Source organism: Euprymna scolopes, chromosome 36, assembly GCF_053919585.1.
Source record: "Euprymna scolopes isolate OS-2025 chromosome 36, ASM5391958v1, whole genome shotgun sequence".
In the NCBI taxonomy this organism is placed as follows: domain Eukaryota; kingdom Metazoa; phylum Mollusca; class Cephalopoda; order Sepiida; family Sepiolidae; genus Euprymna; species Euprymna scolopes.
Genome location: NC_136517.1, coordinates 45,759,636 through 45,777,228, shown reverse-complemented (window position 1 = coordinate 45,777,228; position 17,593 = coordinate 45,759,636). Strand labels below are relative to the sequence as shown.

At 31.4% G+C, this 17,593-nt stretch overlaps 1 protein-coding gene across 36 annotated transcripts in view; it reads right to left on the bottom strand.

Moving 5' to 3' along the window:
• Nucleotides 1–372: 372 nt before the first annotated feature.
• LOC145260441 (serine/threonine-protein kinase BRSK2-like) overlaps nt 373–17,593 on the bottom strand; it is a 685,204-nt gene continuing 667,983 nt past the window's right edge. For 27 of the 36 annotated variants that reach the window (XM_080118482.1, XM_080118488.1, XM_080118489.1 and 24 more), the window contains one exon: nt 373–1,058. In XM_080118482.1, the coding sequence (XP_079974608.1) occupies nt 957–1,058 (102 nt within the window). In that variant the 3' untranslated portion in view covers nt 373–956. The remainder of the gene's footprint in view (nt 1,059–17,593) is intronic. The other 9 variants (XM_080118459.1, XM_080118474.1, XM_080118462.1 and 6 more) reach the window with 3 other exon arrangements.

The window sequence follows — 17,593 nt, the reverse complement described above, 5'->3', positions numbered from 1 at the left end:
CCTCTCCACCCATTTACTTTGAGAAGGTCAAGAATGCGGGAGGGGTAAAATAGGAAAGGGAAAAAGGTAAAGAAGATAGATAGATAGATAGATAGATAGAGAAAGAGTTACTTATTTCATCTTGTTATCTAGGTTTCAATTACCATTGCAGAGTCTTTTTTTTTCTTTTTGCTTATATTTTTTTCCTCCGTTTATTTATGTATTTTTTTTTTGTGTATATGTCTTCTTCTCTTCTGCCGTGGATGACAACGAGAAGAGGAAGTCAAATTGGCATTTACTGGCCTATTAGACACAGAATTCTCACCACCGCTCCTCATTCTTTCCCACTTGGTCAGCTTCACTGAAGGCACAGCCTCTTGAAACTTTGCAAGGTTGTTTTTTTTTTTTTGTTTTTTGTTTGTTTTTTTTTTTTTTAATATTTTTTATTGTTTCCTGTTTTTTTTTTTCCATAAACGTCAACCCTGATGCCTGCTGTAAATAATAATATAAATTTCTTTTCTTTTTTTGTTTTTCGAATCTTCTTAGCTTGGTTGATACACAAGATGAAACCTGGATGATAAATCTAATTAGTAGTAGTAGTAGTAGTAGTAACGATAACGTCAGTTTCAGTGAGAGTATTTTGAATTTTTAGAAGTAAAAAAAAAAAAAAGAACTAAGTGTTGTCTGGAGTTGAAATAACAGAAGCTAAAAGTATGGGAAAAATCAAGTTTTGGTCAATCAATCATAATTGTGGCATTGATAAGAGAATGAACAATAGTAGTAGGAGTAGGAGTACAAAGAAGGAGTAGGAGGCATTGGTCAGTTAGATCTGGTCTTCTTGGTTGGCATGAGTACAAGTTTGATTCCGTTAATCCTCACAACCGTTGGTGGTCGAGAGTGATTTGAGATGATTTTGCTGTTGGTTTTTGTTTTTTGTTTTTTTGTCTTTTCTTCGTCTAGCTGGCTTCATGAAATGATCACACCTTTTCTGTTGTGGCAGTGTGTTCAGTTGTCACAGACCGTTTTCGGAACATGTCTTTCCGTTGAGGATTTGGAGTTCTTCGTTCCTTGTCAAATGCCTGGTATCGTCGCCGGAACAAAAAATCAATTCAAGGAAAAGGAAAAAAAAAAAAAAAAAAAAAGAAAAGAAAAAAAGAAGAAGCAAATAATTAAAATGATTATTTACAAGGGTTATTATTATTATTGATACTTTAAAAAAAAAAAAAAAATCATACCATCATGAAAACGGCATCTTATAATTATTATTTTTAAAAACAGGCCAATTTTTAAAGTGAATACTTTAGCAATCATAAACTCTTAGAATCTTGATAACAGAACAAGTGTAACAAGATTGAATGAGAGGAGGTGTAAAAAATAATGTTAAAAACGGCATTTTTTGCACATAAGGTTAGAATAAGCAAAGAAGTGGAAAATTCCATTAGAAGTTAAAAGATTAGAATTAGAGATACATGTCAAAATATGATATGACATGATAGTGATATCTTTCCCTACACTTTTTCTCATACTTTCCTAACGGTAAATCTCATGCCTTTTATGATACAGCCTGTCACTTCAATCCACAAGTGTATCCGAGAATCTAAAATACACAAATCTCAAAAAGCTTGACTACACTTTATTTAACAGATGCGATCCAATAAACCTGAGGTGTTAGTGAATAGTATTTTTTTTTTTTTTTTTTTTTTAACAAGGTTAGAGTTGGGTGTGTAAAAATAATGCTGAAATCGTTATTTTTGGCATAAGGTTAGAATAAGCAAAAAAGTGGAAAATTCCATTCTCACTGCTGATGCTATTCTCTATCTATATAAGAGCCAGGTACGTCCAAGGATGGAATACTGTTGCCACATCTGGGCAGGAGCTGCTAGAAAGGACTTGGCCTGCCTTGATAGAGTTCAAAATAGACTTCGTAGCCTCGTAGGAGATGTCCTTTTCTCTTCCTTGCAACCTCTATCTCACAGAAGAGATGTTGCGAGTTTGTCTCTGATGTATCGTTATTTTCATGGAAAGTGTTCGTCTGAGCTTCAATCTATGGTCCCCCCCTCGCCAAACTTTCACAAGAAACACTCGTCTAGCTGTAAACACTATCAATAATTCCCCCCACTCTTTATCTGTACCTAAACCTAAACGTAGATTCCATGAACAAAGTTTCTTTCTTAGAACTGCACGCCTGTGGAATTGTCTTCCGTTTTCCTGCTTTCCGGCTGACTACAATATGGTTGTCTTCAAGTCTAACGTAAATAAGTTCTTGATGAGCCGTTCCATATAAGTTATCAAATTACTGTACACTCTTTAACCCTTATCCTTGAGTGGCCTCTTGGCCTTGATAATGTGGTGATGCCTATGTAAAAAAAAAAAAAAAAAAAAAAGATTTGAACTAAGGGCTACATGTCAAGATATGATGACACGGACATAAAGTCGAGTGTCATGTACTGATTAAGCTGGTAAAAATCATTCTTTTTTTTTTTCTGAATCGTGAAAGAGATCGTTTGTATTTGGTATTGCTGTTCTTTCTCTCTACTTGGGATGGGGAATAGCAATAGGAGATAATGTATACTACTCCCCCACCCCCTAACAAGGGATTATGTATGTATACTGTACCCTCCTATGAGGGATGAGGAATACCAATGAATGATTATGTTGTATATTTCTCCTTCACTCTATAGGAGATAAGGAATACCAATGGGAGATTAGGTATGGGGGATGGAGAATACCAATGGAGGATTATTATGTATACTGCTCCTTCCGTCTATGGGGGATGAAGAATATCAATGAGAGATTATATATGCATGCTTTATTCTCCTCCTACGAGGGACGGGAATAGCAATGGAGGATACAATGTAGCTATATTGTATATCGTGAAAGAAATAATTTGTTTTGTCTTGTATTGCTTTCGTATTCATTTAAAAGTTTACTTATTACGCGATTCAATATTATTTATTTCTTCTGCGTTGAACGAAGGCAACACAAAACACTATATTTGACCTTTTAGTTCATCAAACATCTGCAGTACCCAAATAGTGGACGTTTTGTGCTTCCATAGTTTAATACAGAGATAAATAACATGGCGACATCTATAATCTTATCATGTCATAACTAAAATTAAGAGTATTAAAAAAACAAAAAACAAAACAAAAAGACACTTAATTTTATAACTAAACAAGCTGACCCTAGAGTATCTGGCACGAAAAAAATTTTTCGTACTAAAATATCATTTTTAATTCTATTGAACGTCTTTGCAAAATTAACTCTTAAATTTATGAGTAATAAGAAGATGCTATTGAAAGAATTACCGGTCCAGCCAGAATCTGTAATTGGGAAAATCGATTTATATGGAAATAACACTAATTGTAGATTTACGTAATTCACTGATTAGGCAGAACCAAAAATCGATTTGTATAATTCAATGATATTTAAAACTAAATTTAAGAATACAACTGGCTTTTCTTTATTATTATTGGTATTATTATTAATAATAATAATAATAATCAATTTAACGTCTATTATTATTATTATTATTAATAATCAATTTAACGTCTATTATTATTATTATTATTATTATTATTAATAATCAATTTAACGTCTATTATTATTATTGTTAGTATTATTATTAATAATAATAATCAATTTAACGTCTATTATTATTATTATTATTATTATTATTATTATTACTATTATTATCAATAATAATAATAATAATAATAATAATAATAATAATAATAATAAATTTAATGTCTATTATTATTAATAATAATAAATTTAACGTCTATTATTATTAATAATAATAAATTTAACGTCTATTCTTCTTCTTCCTCTTCTTTTTCTTCTTCAATTTAATGTCGGTTTTTACATGCTAAAATTAACTTCCAAAGTATATTCTCTTGCCAGCTCTTTATTTCTCTCAAATTCACTTTCATCATTTTATCCCATATTTTTCTTGCCCCCTTCCCCATTATCTGGACCTGCTAGCGCAACTGTTCTACATGTATTAACGCAAGAACTCTCATCCATTCTTTGAACATGACCATACCATCAAAATTTCATCTTTTCATTGTATTTATTTGAAGATAATTCATGTAGCTTAACTCATAAAGTGATTGTAGAATTCTGGCATTATGGAAATTGAAATGCGAGTCACAATCGTTTAATAGTAATTAAAAAAAGACGCCCCCCCCCCAAACTGCATTGAGATTTCAAGAGTTTGTATTGGAGCACATATGCCAACATTTGGCCTGTTGAAAAAATAATGAGGCACGTTTTCCTTTCATGATGTTGAGATTTTGGTTATCTTTACGATTACTGTTTTCACTTCACTTCCGATTGCTTCTTTGTTTTTAATTTTTTTTTCGGTATCTTTTGTTTATTAAATTGTTAGGCGAAAGTACAGAGTAAGTAAAGGAAGCCTCCCTTATCTCCCTTGTCCATGTTTTAAGAAGGGTTTTTCTAAATAATAACGTTAGTATTTAGAAACACACACACACACACACACACACACACACACACACAAAACATTCTTAACACGGGGGAGGGGGCAACCGGAAGTGAAGTGGAAACAGTAATTGTAAAGAAAACTGAGATTTTAAATAAGTATCATTATCACATATATTTATTTTCATAGAAATAGTATTCCTTTTCAGATAATTCCTGAAAGAAAGAATAGGCAAATTTTATCCTGAGAAAAACAACAAACGAATAAGCAACCGGAATAAAGAACTTAAAATATAAGATTAAAAAAGTACCAATCGATACAACCACATCACACAAACTATAACCTAAAACTGAGTATTATAAAGGATGTTCCAAAAGTAATGTCTCCTTTTTTTTTTTTTATTCCGTCCTATTAGATCAGAGGGGATTGCAAATTGTATTGTTATGATGACTGAACTTATGCATTCATGAGCTGAAAGTTTAATCTCTCTATTGCTGATATTGATGGTGAGAGACTCTAAAAAGCAACCTGTCATGGACGTGCATCAGAAGCAGAGATGTGTCGTTGAATTCTTAGCAAAATTGCATTGAGAACGGTAGTGACGATGATGAAAAATAAATTCTGGGTCACAAAAGGTCGCTCGTTTTAATGATACCACTCCTGTCTTTATAGTCCTTCAACTTTTGAGTTAATACTTTTGGAATGACCCTCGTATAAAAATAAAATCATTTTACAAGTGACCCCCTCCCTTCAAATAAAACCCATGGAATCGTTAATAAAATTCACAACGCTTTCTGCAATCCAACCATACTTACTACAAATAAACTTCAGTCTATGTCTGACTTGTCCACCAAGTTTTAGTCATGAACGGCCAACAGTTTTTGTTTCATCACCGTTCAATGATATTTGATGACACTTTGACAAGCGTCTAATCGATAAAAGGTTTGAACCTAATTGCGCTTTTCATTCACTAAAACTAACCCCCCCCCCCCCGATTTTTTATCTGTTGTATTTATCTCGAAGATAATGTGGGAATTAGGCATCTTTTGACCCGGATTTTTTTTTTTTTTTTTTTTTACGTTAGTGTTGGCACGACAGACACAACCGACGGAGAAACCGAGCGGTGATTGGGGACACAGGGAAACTTAAATAACAACAATGATTCAAAGTGTAAACAAAATGCAATAAAATAAATCAACAAAAACCTTCATTGTAATAAATCGATTTTTCATTTTTTTTTTTTTTTTTTGTGTGATTTTACTCTGAAGAAGCTTAAACAAAAATAAGTGACTGTTAGTTTTTAATACAATTTTTTTCCACAAAAGTTAAATTTTTTTTCTCATCTTTTATTAGGTTAAAGTTTTTTTTTTTTTACATTTTTTTTTTTAAGAAAAGTTATAAAAAAGTATAATTTTTTTTTTTTTTTGCAATTTTTATGTTTACATATATTTTTTGACCCATTTATCTCTAATGAAGTCCCTCCAGTTCGTAATAACCTTTCATACCCACCAGCCATTAGATAAATACTTTAAATATAAAATAAATTTTAACAAAATAATTCGTTTTTTTTTTTTTTTTTTTTTTTTTCGGTTCCCAACAGTTGTTTTTTTCTTTTTCGTCAGTTCTTGTCAGCAGTCGGTCGGTTGTGCCTGCACCAATGTCAAAAAAAAATCCTGGTCAAAAGATGCGTACCAATAATGATTATCAAAACAAGCTTTGCTTTATCGCCATTCAATGATAAGCACACATGGAGTCATGGACATAATGTGTAAAATTGTCCATAATTCTAGCACATTCCTCCCTTTGGCACTGCTCTGCTTTTGACTTTGGTAATCATCTTCAGTTCAGGAATAGTCTGGGGATTGCTTTGGTAGACCATTATCTTTGAAAAAACTCTGCATTCAAAAATCAGGGATCGTGGGGAGGGGAGCGATCCGATGAGTGTCAAGTTCATTCAGAATTACACATTCTACTGATGAGACATTCACTGAAGTATTCCCCCATATTATTGCATGCTACTAAAACAAAGGCCCCGTGGCACAGTGGATAGAGTACTTGGTAAAATTTAATTCTAAGTCACACTCTTCTGGAGACTGAAGGTTCAATCCTCAATGTAGTTGACACTCAAAATGCAAATGCGAATTACTTACTTCTATTCAGTCATAGCTGACGGAACGAGAGCATGCTACCCCCCCCCTGTGGATTAAATAAAAGGTTCCATTCGAAATTTCATGCAGATTACAGAGTTTGACCAAAAGATTTGCGAATTTGAAATCTCAAAAATTCAGAACTGAAAAACAAAGACTATTGAACATTTATGACTGGAGCTTTGTGGACAAGTCAGGCAGACTGAAGTTTATTTATGATTGGACTGCAGAAAGAATTGTGAATTTTGTTATCGATTCCATTGCTGGGATCTTTTTTTTTTGGGGGGGGGGGAAGGTGGGGGGGGGGCGACCTCTGTTCTATGAATTAAGTAATAAATTTTCAGATTACAAGTTGTTTTATCTGATCAATTTTTAGATGGGAGTTCAATGTAAACCGCAAAATGATCTCCCTGACATTCTTATTTTGTGAGGACTTTGTCATCACGCTCTAAAACGTTTGTCGTTTAATTTATTTGAAAGCAAATCTATGGATTATTATGTCTAATGGAACACTAAATTCCAAGATCATTAAAAGATATTTTTCTCAGAAAAAAAAAAAAAATACTGTTCAATTTTTAGAAGAGTATTCAGCTTGCTATAAAATCATCCTACTCTGCTTGAAATTCCAGAAAGGCATTTGTAAACGAGATCATTTTAGTTAAAGAAAAAATTTGATGACGTCAGCTTTTGCAGTTTTCACGAACACGTGTTGCTGTCTTCTCACACACAGCACTTGGTATTCCTAAATAGAGCCCCTCCCCCATCTGATAATCAATGTCGCTCAACTCCAATCATCTAACAAGAACAGGCATGTTAACATGATCATGCTGTACCTGAAGATTATCCAAGATAAGATAATCAATAATTTAATATATATATTATATACAGTATCGGCCATAATATAAGGAACGGAAAAAATTTTACAATTATTCATGTATATTTAAAAAATTAGTGCATGGATTTTTCTGAAATACTCAGAATAAACAAATAGAACCAATGTCTATAAACTAGTACCAAAAAATAAAAAAAATACGATTCCATATTGAGAAATATTTTAGTTTAAAATTATATCTGTGGATTTATCCTGGCCAAAAGTTAAGGAATGAAATAGAAAATTTATTTTTAAGAGACTAAACTTTACATAAAAATAGCTAGTTTTTAACATTGGAACTGCTGATAAACACAACAAAGAAAAATGGCGTCACTGACTCGCAAAACTCTGTCTCTCCAAGAAAAAAAATTAATTTTAGACAATTACAAAGAAAAGAAATCAATTTCAACAATTTCTAATATCGTTTGAAGATCAAAAAGTGTTGTTCATCGTGTGATAGCTCGATATAAGAATAAAAATACATTAGAAACATCCCCTAAAACCGGCAGACCCCCTAAAACGTCTCAAAGAGAAGATAGGATTATGGTAAGGCAGGCTCTTAGTGACCGATTCAAATCCGCAACATCAATTTCTCGTGATTTTAATGAACAGACTGAGAAAAATATATCTAGAAAAACTGTTTCTCGACGGTTAGCAGCTGCCAGATTGCATGCCAGGGTGCCAGTATCTAAACCCTTGATCTCCAAGAAGAACAAAAATAACCGTTTGAAGTTTGCCCATGAGCATGTCGTCTGGACTGATGAACAATGGGCTAAGGTTCACTTCAGCGATGAATCCAAGTTCAATTTGTTTGGATCTGATGGAAAGAAGCATGTACGGCATAAAGCAGGTGAACGATTATCCTCCAAATGTGTTAAAAAGACACTTAAATTCGGAGGGGGAAGTGTAATGGTGTGGGGTATGATATCCTTGGAAGGAGTTGGCCCTCTCATTCAAATCTATGGTAGGGTTAATGCGGAGACTTATAAGCAGCTCCTTCAACAACATATCATTGAGAGCTTACGCCTTTTACCTAATCAGCCAAGCATTTTTATGCAAGATAACGCCCCTTGCCATAAAGCTAAAAAATTGATAAGTTACCTCGAGGAAGAAGAAATAAGAGTAATGGACTGGCCAGCGCAGAGTCCGGATCTAAATCCGATAGAAAATGTTTGGAAAATGATTGAAGAAAGAGCACAGACAAATATTGAATGAATTTATTTTTTAAAACATTTGCATTAAAAAAAACATAAAGTTTCTATTTCGTTCCTTAACTTTTGGCAACGATAAATCCACAGATATAATTTAAAACTAAAATATTTCTCAATATTGAATCGTAATTTTTTTTTTTTTTTTGGTACTAGTTTATAGACATTGGTTCTATTTGTTTATTCTGAGTATTTCAGAAAAATCCATGCACTAATTTTTTAAATATACATGAATAATTGTAATTTTTTTTTCCGTTCCTTATATTATGGCCGATACTGTATATATATGTATATATATTTCTGAAATAATTACTAACACGGAAATGCTGTTTTAAAATGTTTTGTGTAAATCAAATTGCCCCAGAAAATATTCATGTGGTACTAAGAAAAATATTTTTTTTTTACAAGAATAATTTTATCACGTTTCATTCAATGTTTTGTAGTTGATATCAGTTAAAAAAATTATAAAGATAGATGAATAAAATAAAATTATTAATTAAGTTTGTACAATGTTTTATAGCACTGTGTATTATAATACAATGTTTTATAGCAGTGTGTGTTATAGCACAATGTTTTATAGCACTGTGTGTTATAGTACAATGTTTTATAGAACAATCTGTGGTAGCACAACGTTGTACAGTACAATGTTTTATAGCATGGTATGTTATAGTACAATATTTTATAGCACTGCGTGTTATAGTACAATGTTTTATAGCACTGTGTGATATAGCACAGTGTTATAGTAGAATGTTTTATAGCACAGTTCATTATAGCACTGTGTATTATAGTACAATGTGTTATAGAACAATCTGTGGTAGCACAATGTTGTATAGTACAATGTTTTATAGCATGGTATGTTATAGCACAATGTTTTATAATACTGGGTGTAATAGTAAAATGTTTTATAGCATGACATGTGTTATAGCATTGTGTTATAGCACTGTGTAAGATAACACTGAATTATAGCAGATTAAAAATGTGCAGTTGAACAATAAAAGTTCAGAAAGTATAAAATCATGGCACAAGCAATGTACAACAAGTAAAATTTTTAAAGAAGAAAATTGAAATGAATCAAATTGCTACGATGCGAATGTTGGCGGCAGTTAGGAATCTGAAAAATGGACACCACAAGAGACTACAAGAATATAAACACCCGCATGCATCGAGATGTTCAACAATTCAAAACGTGCAGCAGGAATTCTACTACCTACCTTCATCTAAAGATCTGCCATTACACATTGGAAATAAAATGTAGAATTTGAACGGTTGAAGAGTTTCTTCAAGGTCAAAAAGAGTAATTAGGTGAATTTTTGAGATGGGGATTGATTATTCGTATTCTTCAAACTACTGTTCTCATTTTGAGTGTTATTTTTGCAACGTTTAAGTCGATGTAACTTCCAACTTTCTTCAGATATATTTTGTCAAACTTGGGGAATCTGCACAGAATTTCGAACAGATTATTTAATCCAAAAGTTTACCATGCTCTCATTCTGTCAGACATTACTGGGTAGTAGTCCCAAATAATTTTCAATTGTATCCCGAGTGTTTCCCGCACTGAGGATTGAACCTCCAACTTCCAGAAGAGTATAACAATTGAATTTTACCAAGTACTTTATCTACTATGCCAAGAGTTCATGCAGGTTCCTGAGTTTGACAGAAAAATTTACAAGTTTGACCATACATCTGAAAACTGTTGGGAGATTACGTTGGATGAAACCTTGTGAAAATAACACTATAGATGAGAAAAGTAGTCCGAGAAATCCAAATAATACCTAGGTTCCTTTCTTCAATTTGAAACCTAAGGAATTTTATGAAAGTAGCAATTAAAAGGGTATTGCCAAATAGAAAGATTCATGGGTGAGAACGAGGACTATTACATTAACAATGTTTTTATTTGAGTCTCTTCCGTTCAGCTATTAAATGAAGTTATGTGATCAATACACTCATATACAGATTGTTAAATATCTCATCTGATAATTCCCTCAAAATAACCCTATTTCATTTTATACCATTATTTCCGGATTCATTCAACTCCATCTTGAAAATGTTCTATGCTATCGGAAATTGTGTGTTTTTTAACTGTTATAAAATGTCATAAAAACAGAGAGAACTTTCAGTACAGATTGATATGATTATTAATATTTTATGTATAAAAAGTTAAAATAAATGCATACAATTTAATTCAAAAATGATTCCAAGTTGCATTTACCCAACTAGTATAAATAAAACCCAGACGTTGACATTAATTGTACATATTAATATGGTGTTCAAATATTAATTATACATGTCAACATGAGATTGAAATATAAATTCTATATATTAATCTGGTATCAAAATATAAACTGTATATATGAATATATTAAAATATGATTATACATATTAATATAGCATTAGAATATAAATTGTACATATTAATATGGCATTGAAATATAAATTGTACATATTAATATAGCATTAAAATATAAATTGTACATATTAATATGGCATTAAAATATAAATTGTACATATTAATATGGCATTAAAATATAAATTGTACATATTAATATGGCATTAGAATATAAATTGTACATATTAATATGGCATTAAAATATAAATTGTACATATTAATATGGCATTAAAATATAAATTGTACATATTAACATGGTATTAAAATATAAATTGTACATATTAATATGGCATTAGAATATAAATTGTACATATTAATATGGCATTAAAATATAAATTGTACATATTAACATGGCATTAAAATATAAATTGTACATATTAATATGGCATTAGAATATAAATTGTACATATTAATATGGTATTAGAATATAAATTGTACATATTAATATGGCATTAAAATATAAATTGTACATATTAATATGGCATTAAAATATAAATTGTACATATTAATATGGCATTAAAATATAAATTGTACATATTAATATGGCATTAAAATATAATCGTATATATTAATATGGCATTAGAATAAAAATTGTACATGTTAATATAGGATTGAAATATAATTTTTGAATATTAGTATGGTATTAAAATATAAATTGCATATATCAATATAGTATTAAAATATAATTGCATATATTAATATATAATTGTCTATATCAATATGGTATAAATATGTAATTGTATATATCAATATGATATTAATATATAATTGTATATATAATAATATAGCATTAATACATAATTGTATATATAATAATATAGTATTAATATATAATTGGATATATAATAATATAGTATTAATTCATAATTGTATATATTAATATGACATTAAAGTATAAATTGCATATATTAATATGGTATTAATATATAATTGCATTTATTTATATGGCATTAAAATATAACTCGTACATTATAATATAGCATTAAAATATAATTGTACATACTAACATGGTATTAAAATATTATATTAATATTTGTTCGTTCTAATATTACATTTTTATTTCCAAAGCAAATACATTGTAGCTTCAAGTGTAAAAATAAAAACAATAATAAAAACACTTAATAATAATAAAAACACTTAATAATAATTGTATAAAAAAGGTTTGGATTAAAAAAATAAGTGTTTGTTTTGAAACAGTGAGAGTAAAATGGAATGTGAAAAAACTTCCAAAAAAGGAAAAAAAAGTGAAATAAAAATATTTTTAAAGTTTTAATGAAAAGGCAAGAAAGGTCAAAGAAAAAAAAAAGGTTTTGATCAGTGGCAGCTTCTTAATGTGGGGTAGAGCTGCACCCACTCTAGTAATTTTCACCGATGTATCTTATAATTTATAAAAAATCTGATAATATTTTATAGTATAATTATTATTATTATTATTTTTTTAAACTTTTTATTAATTTTTTTTTCTTAACTTGAATGAAAAACGTTACTATTTAACTAAAAAATTTTTTTTGGGGGGAGGGGTAAGGAAAAAGGACAAATATTAATGCTAAAGCATCAAACAAAAAAAAAAACATTATTAAAATTATTGAGTCATTTGCTCTGTGCTTTGTGACTGGGTAACAAACAAGCAATCAAAGGCTACTTTTTAGAACCTTAATGAACCCTATGGAAGCGATTTTTTTTTTTCAAAGTTCCTTCTTCATTTGCTGTTAATCCTTTGACCAGTAAACATGGCTGGTGTTTTCACCGACTTAAACAGAGCCGAATACACACAAAGGTTCAATCTCAGTATCTGTAGCACAGGAAGACAAGATTCCCTAATTCTACACTATGAAAAAGAAAAAAAAAAAAAATCAAGAAACGTTAAAAGGATGCTTCTTCAGAGATAAGTTCTTTGCAATATACCAGATATTTGCAAGACACTTTATTTTTTTTCTTTCCTCTCTTTCCTTTCTTACAAATATAAATTTTATGACACTTTCATCGGTGTTGTGTTCCTCCCTTCTTGCTGGCGTCACAATATATTTCATAACACATATAATTGGGAAAATCCCAATAGTATTTACAAAAATTTACTGATGCAGTTGGCTCGACTAATACAGAAATTAGCATAATAAAAAAAGAAAAAGAAAAAGTAAAGTGATTGACTATAGCTTCCTTTTCATTAAGCACTATACCAAAGTGCAGTGAAGGATGCTAGTCTTTTCCCAGGACTACTCTACCTACCGCTGATCTTTACCATATAACGTTGATTGTTTAGCAAGTAGTCATCAAGTATCATTTTTTGGCTCTTTGATATAACTTCAAGGATTGAATCTTGGTCTTATGGCTCATTAGAGAACACTTATCATTATGTCAAATTAGCATAGCTGGGCTTAATCACTTATAAGTAGCCTGTCTGCTTCTACATGAACTGTATACTTTGAACACCTATTACATATTTAGGACCCTACGCCTGTAATTAGCGATTAAGTTAGCCAGTGTGAATTTTGATAAGGGTAACATTTAGTGCATGTCAGAATACCATAGATCTGTAAAACAGAACAATTCTCATTGTTGAATGAAAGATAGATGACAAGGCAAGGGCAAAGGTGAAACTCTGTAGACAAAACAGTCGAAAGATATCACAATATGACAAATAAGTCACATTTTTGAGCGACAGAAAACTAAGAGTTTCAGTCAGTTGTCTCCCGGAAATCTTACAAATGAAACATTACTACACGATGAAGAAATTGCTAATCTCAGCAAATATTACTGATGTGTCTGTCCATTTCCATCCGTCAATCCTCAAGTTAAAAAACTAAGTTAAGAAGGATATAATTTTAGTTAAGTATTCTCTCTCTCTCCCCATAAGTAAATTCTCTCCAATAAAACCTTGAAGAATTGAGAAAAGTCTCCTTGTGTTTTTCATGCATGAGTAGTTTATTACTCTTAAACAGATGAGACGGTCAAGGCTACATATGAAACGAGGAGAAGAATTGCTTATGGAAAAGAGATGCCAGTACAGACACCCGTGCACGTATGTATAAAAAAGCTTTATTTGGTTTGTTTATCACTCACAGGTGAAAACATAACGCATATTTATTGATATATATATATATATATATATATATATATATATATATATATATATATATATATATATATATATATATATATATATTAATTAAAAATTAAAAGATAAAATTCAAATTTACTTAAGATTTGAACAAATTGGGGAAAAAAAACAAAAACAAAATAAAGATTTTTTTAAAAGTTAAAATTTTTTAAAGATTAAAATTATCTGAAATTTTTTTTATTTGTCTCCTGCTTCCCAACTCCGATCCACCACTGGTTTTGATCTGTTAAAAATGGACATTTAAGAAGAAATACACACATTGGGATTAGGAGTGGGGTGTGGGATGGTGGTCACAGCAGCATGATAAAAATGAAATTGTAAATTTTAGTTAATGACTAAGCTGTTCAAATCTGTTAGCCGAGGACTCCCAGTTTTCATTCTCTATTAAGCCAACTGATATTCCCTAACTCCTCTATCCTGCAAATTTCATGCTCTCCTTTCATATAATTTATCGCAGTATTTAAAACACACTTAGCATCTCTCATATCAAAGAGGATTCCTATGATCAATTCCAATGACACATAGACATACAGAAACCAATATTTGTCTGCGATATCTGCTCAGAGGAGTAGGACGTATGGACCTCTTAGAAATTTACCATCAACATCATGTCACTATTGTGAGCACCGGGCAATATCTGATGAACTCCAAAAGTTCAAACCTCAAGATGGTACATAAACATCATGAAACAAGATCTAGCAGAATTACGCCCATCACGAAACTGGTCAAACATTTTGGATAAGGCTGTCGTACAAATGAGACAGAATCAGAAAACAAGTCTGCTACAGAAATAGCTGCAAAGAGTCGCCAAAAATACATCAACAGCTTCCATTACAAAAAAACTGGAAGAATGGACCAACCAACAGCGTGCTAAGTATTTTCTGGATAAATTCACCCAGGACTCTGTAGATAAGGAAGGATCTACAGACTGGCTAAAAAGAGGATCACTCCACTATAAGGAGAGGGTTATAATGGCTGCTCAATATCAAGGCTTGACAACCAATATTTTAAAAAGATGAGTGATCTCAGAAATAACAATAAATGCAGGTTCTGCCACAGAAGTAGAGAGTGTAAGCCACCTAATATTCAGCTGTAAGGTTCTGCTGGGGGACGGCTACTATACGATCCAACACAACGGAGTGTGTAAATATCTCCACTGGACCATCTGTAAAGTGTTGAATATTGAATGTAGTAGCAAGTACTGGGAACATATACCAGAAAAAAACATTTGGAAGTAAGTCATACACCATCCATTATGACTATGCAATATCTATAGTTATGTACTTAGAAAATGAAGCTATTAAACCTAACATAGTGATATAGAATAAGAAGGAAAAAGAAGCAACCCTAGTAGAAGTTAGTGTGCCCAATAATGCGGGGGCATACAGAACTGAGAAGGAAAGGAGAACAAAATACCAAGGTTCTATGTATGACATGAAAAGAAACTGGAATCTTAAGATTTCTATCGTTCCATTAATTAGAGAAGCAACTGGGCCAATGAAAAAGAATTTCAAAGAGTATCTGGCAAATATACCTGGTTAACCAAGTGCAAGACAGATGCAAACAATTACAGTTAGAATTTTAAAAAGATCTCTCAGTTGGAATGTCTGAGATAGTGGGTGAATGTCTGGCATCTAGTGGGACGCCCCCTCCCCAGCCAGAACAAAATGATAAGATATATAACATAATCTTCTTCTTGGCACATCTTTGAAGCATGCGCTCATAAACAGTTTCGCAGTTTTTTATGCAGTCCTTTGAATCATTATTGCATTCTATAAGATCTTTTGAGTTGCACCATTTAGGGAGTAGAGGGCAAACAAGGCACTGTTGCATCATATGGCCATCCTCTCCACATTCGCAGAGGGTTGGGCCAGTTTTATAGCCTTATCTGGTCATAACTTTTAATTGCTCTATTTCTATTCTCAGTACTCAGGATGATTCTGAACTAGGTGGAAGGGCCTCAGAAGGGGAGATTCCCATATCTGTAGGAAGAGGAAGGTATTCTTTAGCTGTCTTCTTTTTTTCTGGGATAGTCTTATAAAAACTTGTACGATCTAAGTTAGAGTTAGGGTTAGGATTAATAGATGTGGTTGAGGTTTTGTTATCTATTGCAAGGTCGGATTAAGTCTTTTAGAAGCTCTAAGCACTTCAAAATTTGGTGCCCTATATGTTTGTTATTCAAAATATAAAAATAATAAACCACACAAAATATACTGCTTCACCCCCACCTGCGATGCCCTGAACAAAAGTTTATTTTGCTTAATCGAACTCTAAACACAGACCACTAAAGCCATGAATCTCTTCTAAGAATAAAATGGGCGCTTGTCCAAAATTCTCCTACCCCCTGAAAAAAAACAAAAATAAAGAAAACTTTGTACAATATACATGTCTGTGATGAAAAAGTCGTGCACCAAAAATCATATAAATTGATTATGTAGTTTTTATTTTTAAATAAAGAAATCAAATTTTATGGCTAAACTATTATGGCAATGATCTTGTGATTCCATCTTGAAAACAGGCTGAAGGTACGAGAGAGATAACTCCAAATAATTCAAACTTGCAAGATTTTAGACAGTCATTGGATCAGAAGGGATTGCGAATTGCATTGTTATGATAACTGAAGTTATGCATTTATGATCTGAAAGTTTCATTTTTTTCTTGCAGATATTGACGGCGTGAGACTAAGAAATGGATGTGTGTAAGAAGCAGAGATATGTGTTTGAATTCCTGTCAAGAGTGCATTGAGAATGGTGGTGACTATGTAGAAAAATAAATTCTGCAGCATCGTTCTTCATGCTACACAACCACTGATCAATAATATTATGACTAGCATAAATTCTTGGAAACTAGCTAATGCAGTGATTGCAAAAGATTAACTGACTTACAAGCAAAGAAGTTTTCTGATGAAAGATTTGGGACTAAAAGTTGTGTCTTTTATATAGTCTTAAAACTTTCAATATATATATATATATATTCAAGCACGCCTGATTGAACATGACAGAGTTATTCTTTTTTCCGATCTTTCTAGATATCTTTTCCATTTGCCGAGCAGTCTGTTTAATTTCAACAGGCATGTTATATAAAATGGCGGCCAAAGTTGTTGCTCGGCCATATTCTTCTCAAGCGCTTTCTATTGATGCATCCGATTATCATCAGGAGCGATTGTTGTTGTTGCTTTTTTTTTTTCTTTGAGGCTTGGTGTATTTATAATTTGTTTTTTTTTTTAATTGGCTATAAAGTTGGGTGCAGGAGGGTTGAGGGCAAATTATTTTATTTTATTTTTTTTAATTTCGATTTTTCTATTTTATAGTTTATTTATTTAGTTTCTTGTTCGTAATTAAATACTGTTAGTATATTTGTCCCGGTGTTAAATGAGATCCGGTTAAAAAGGGGTCGTAGTTTTTTGATAAGTATGGTAAGATATCGAATTTTAGTATTTT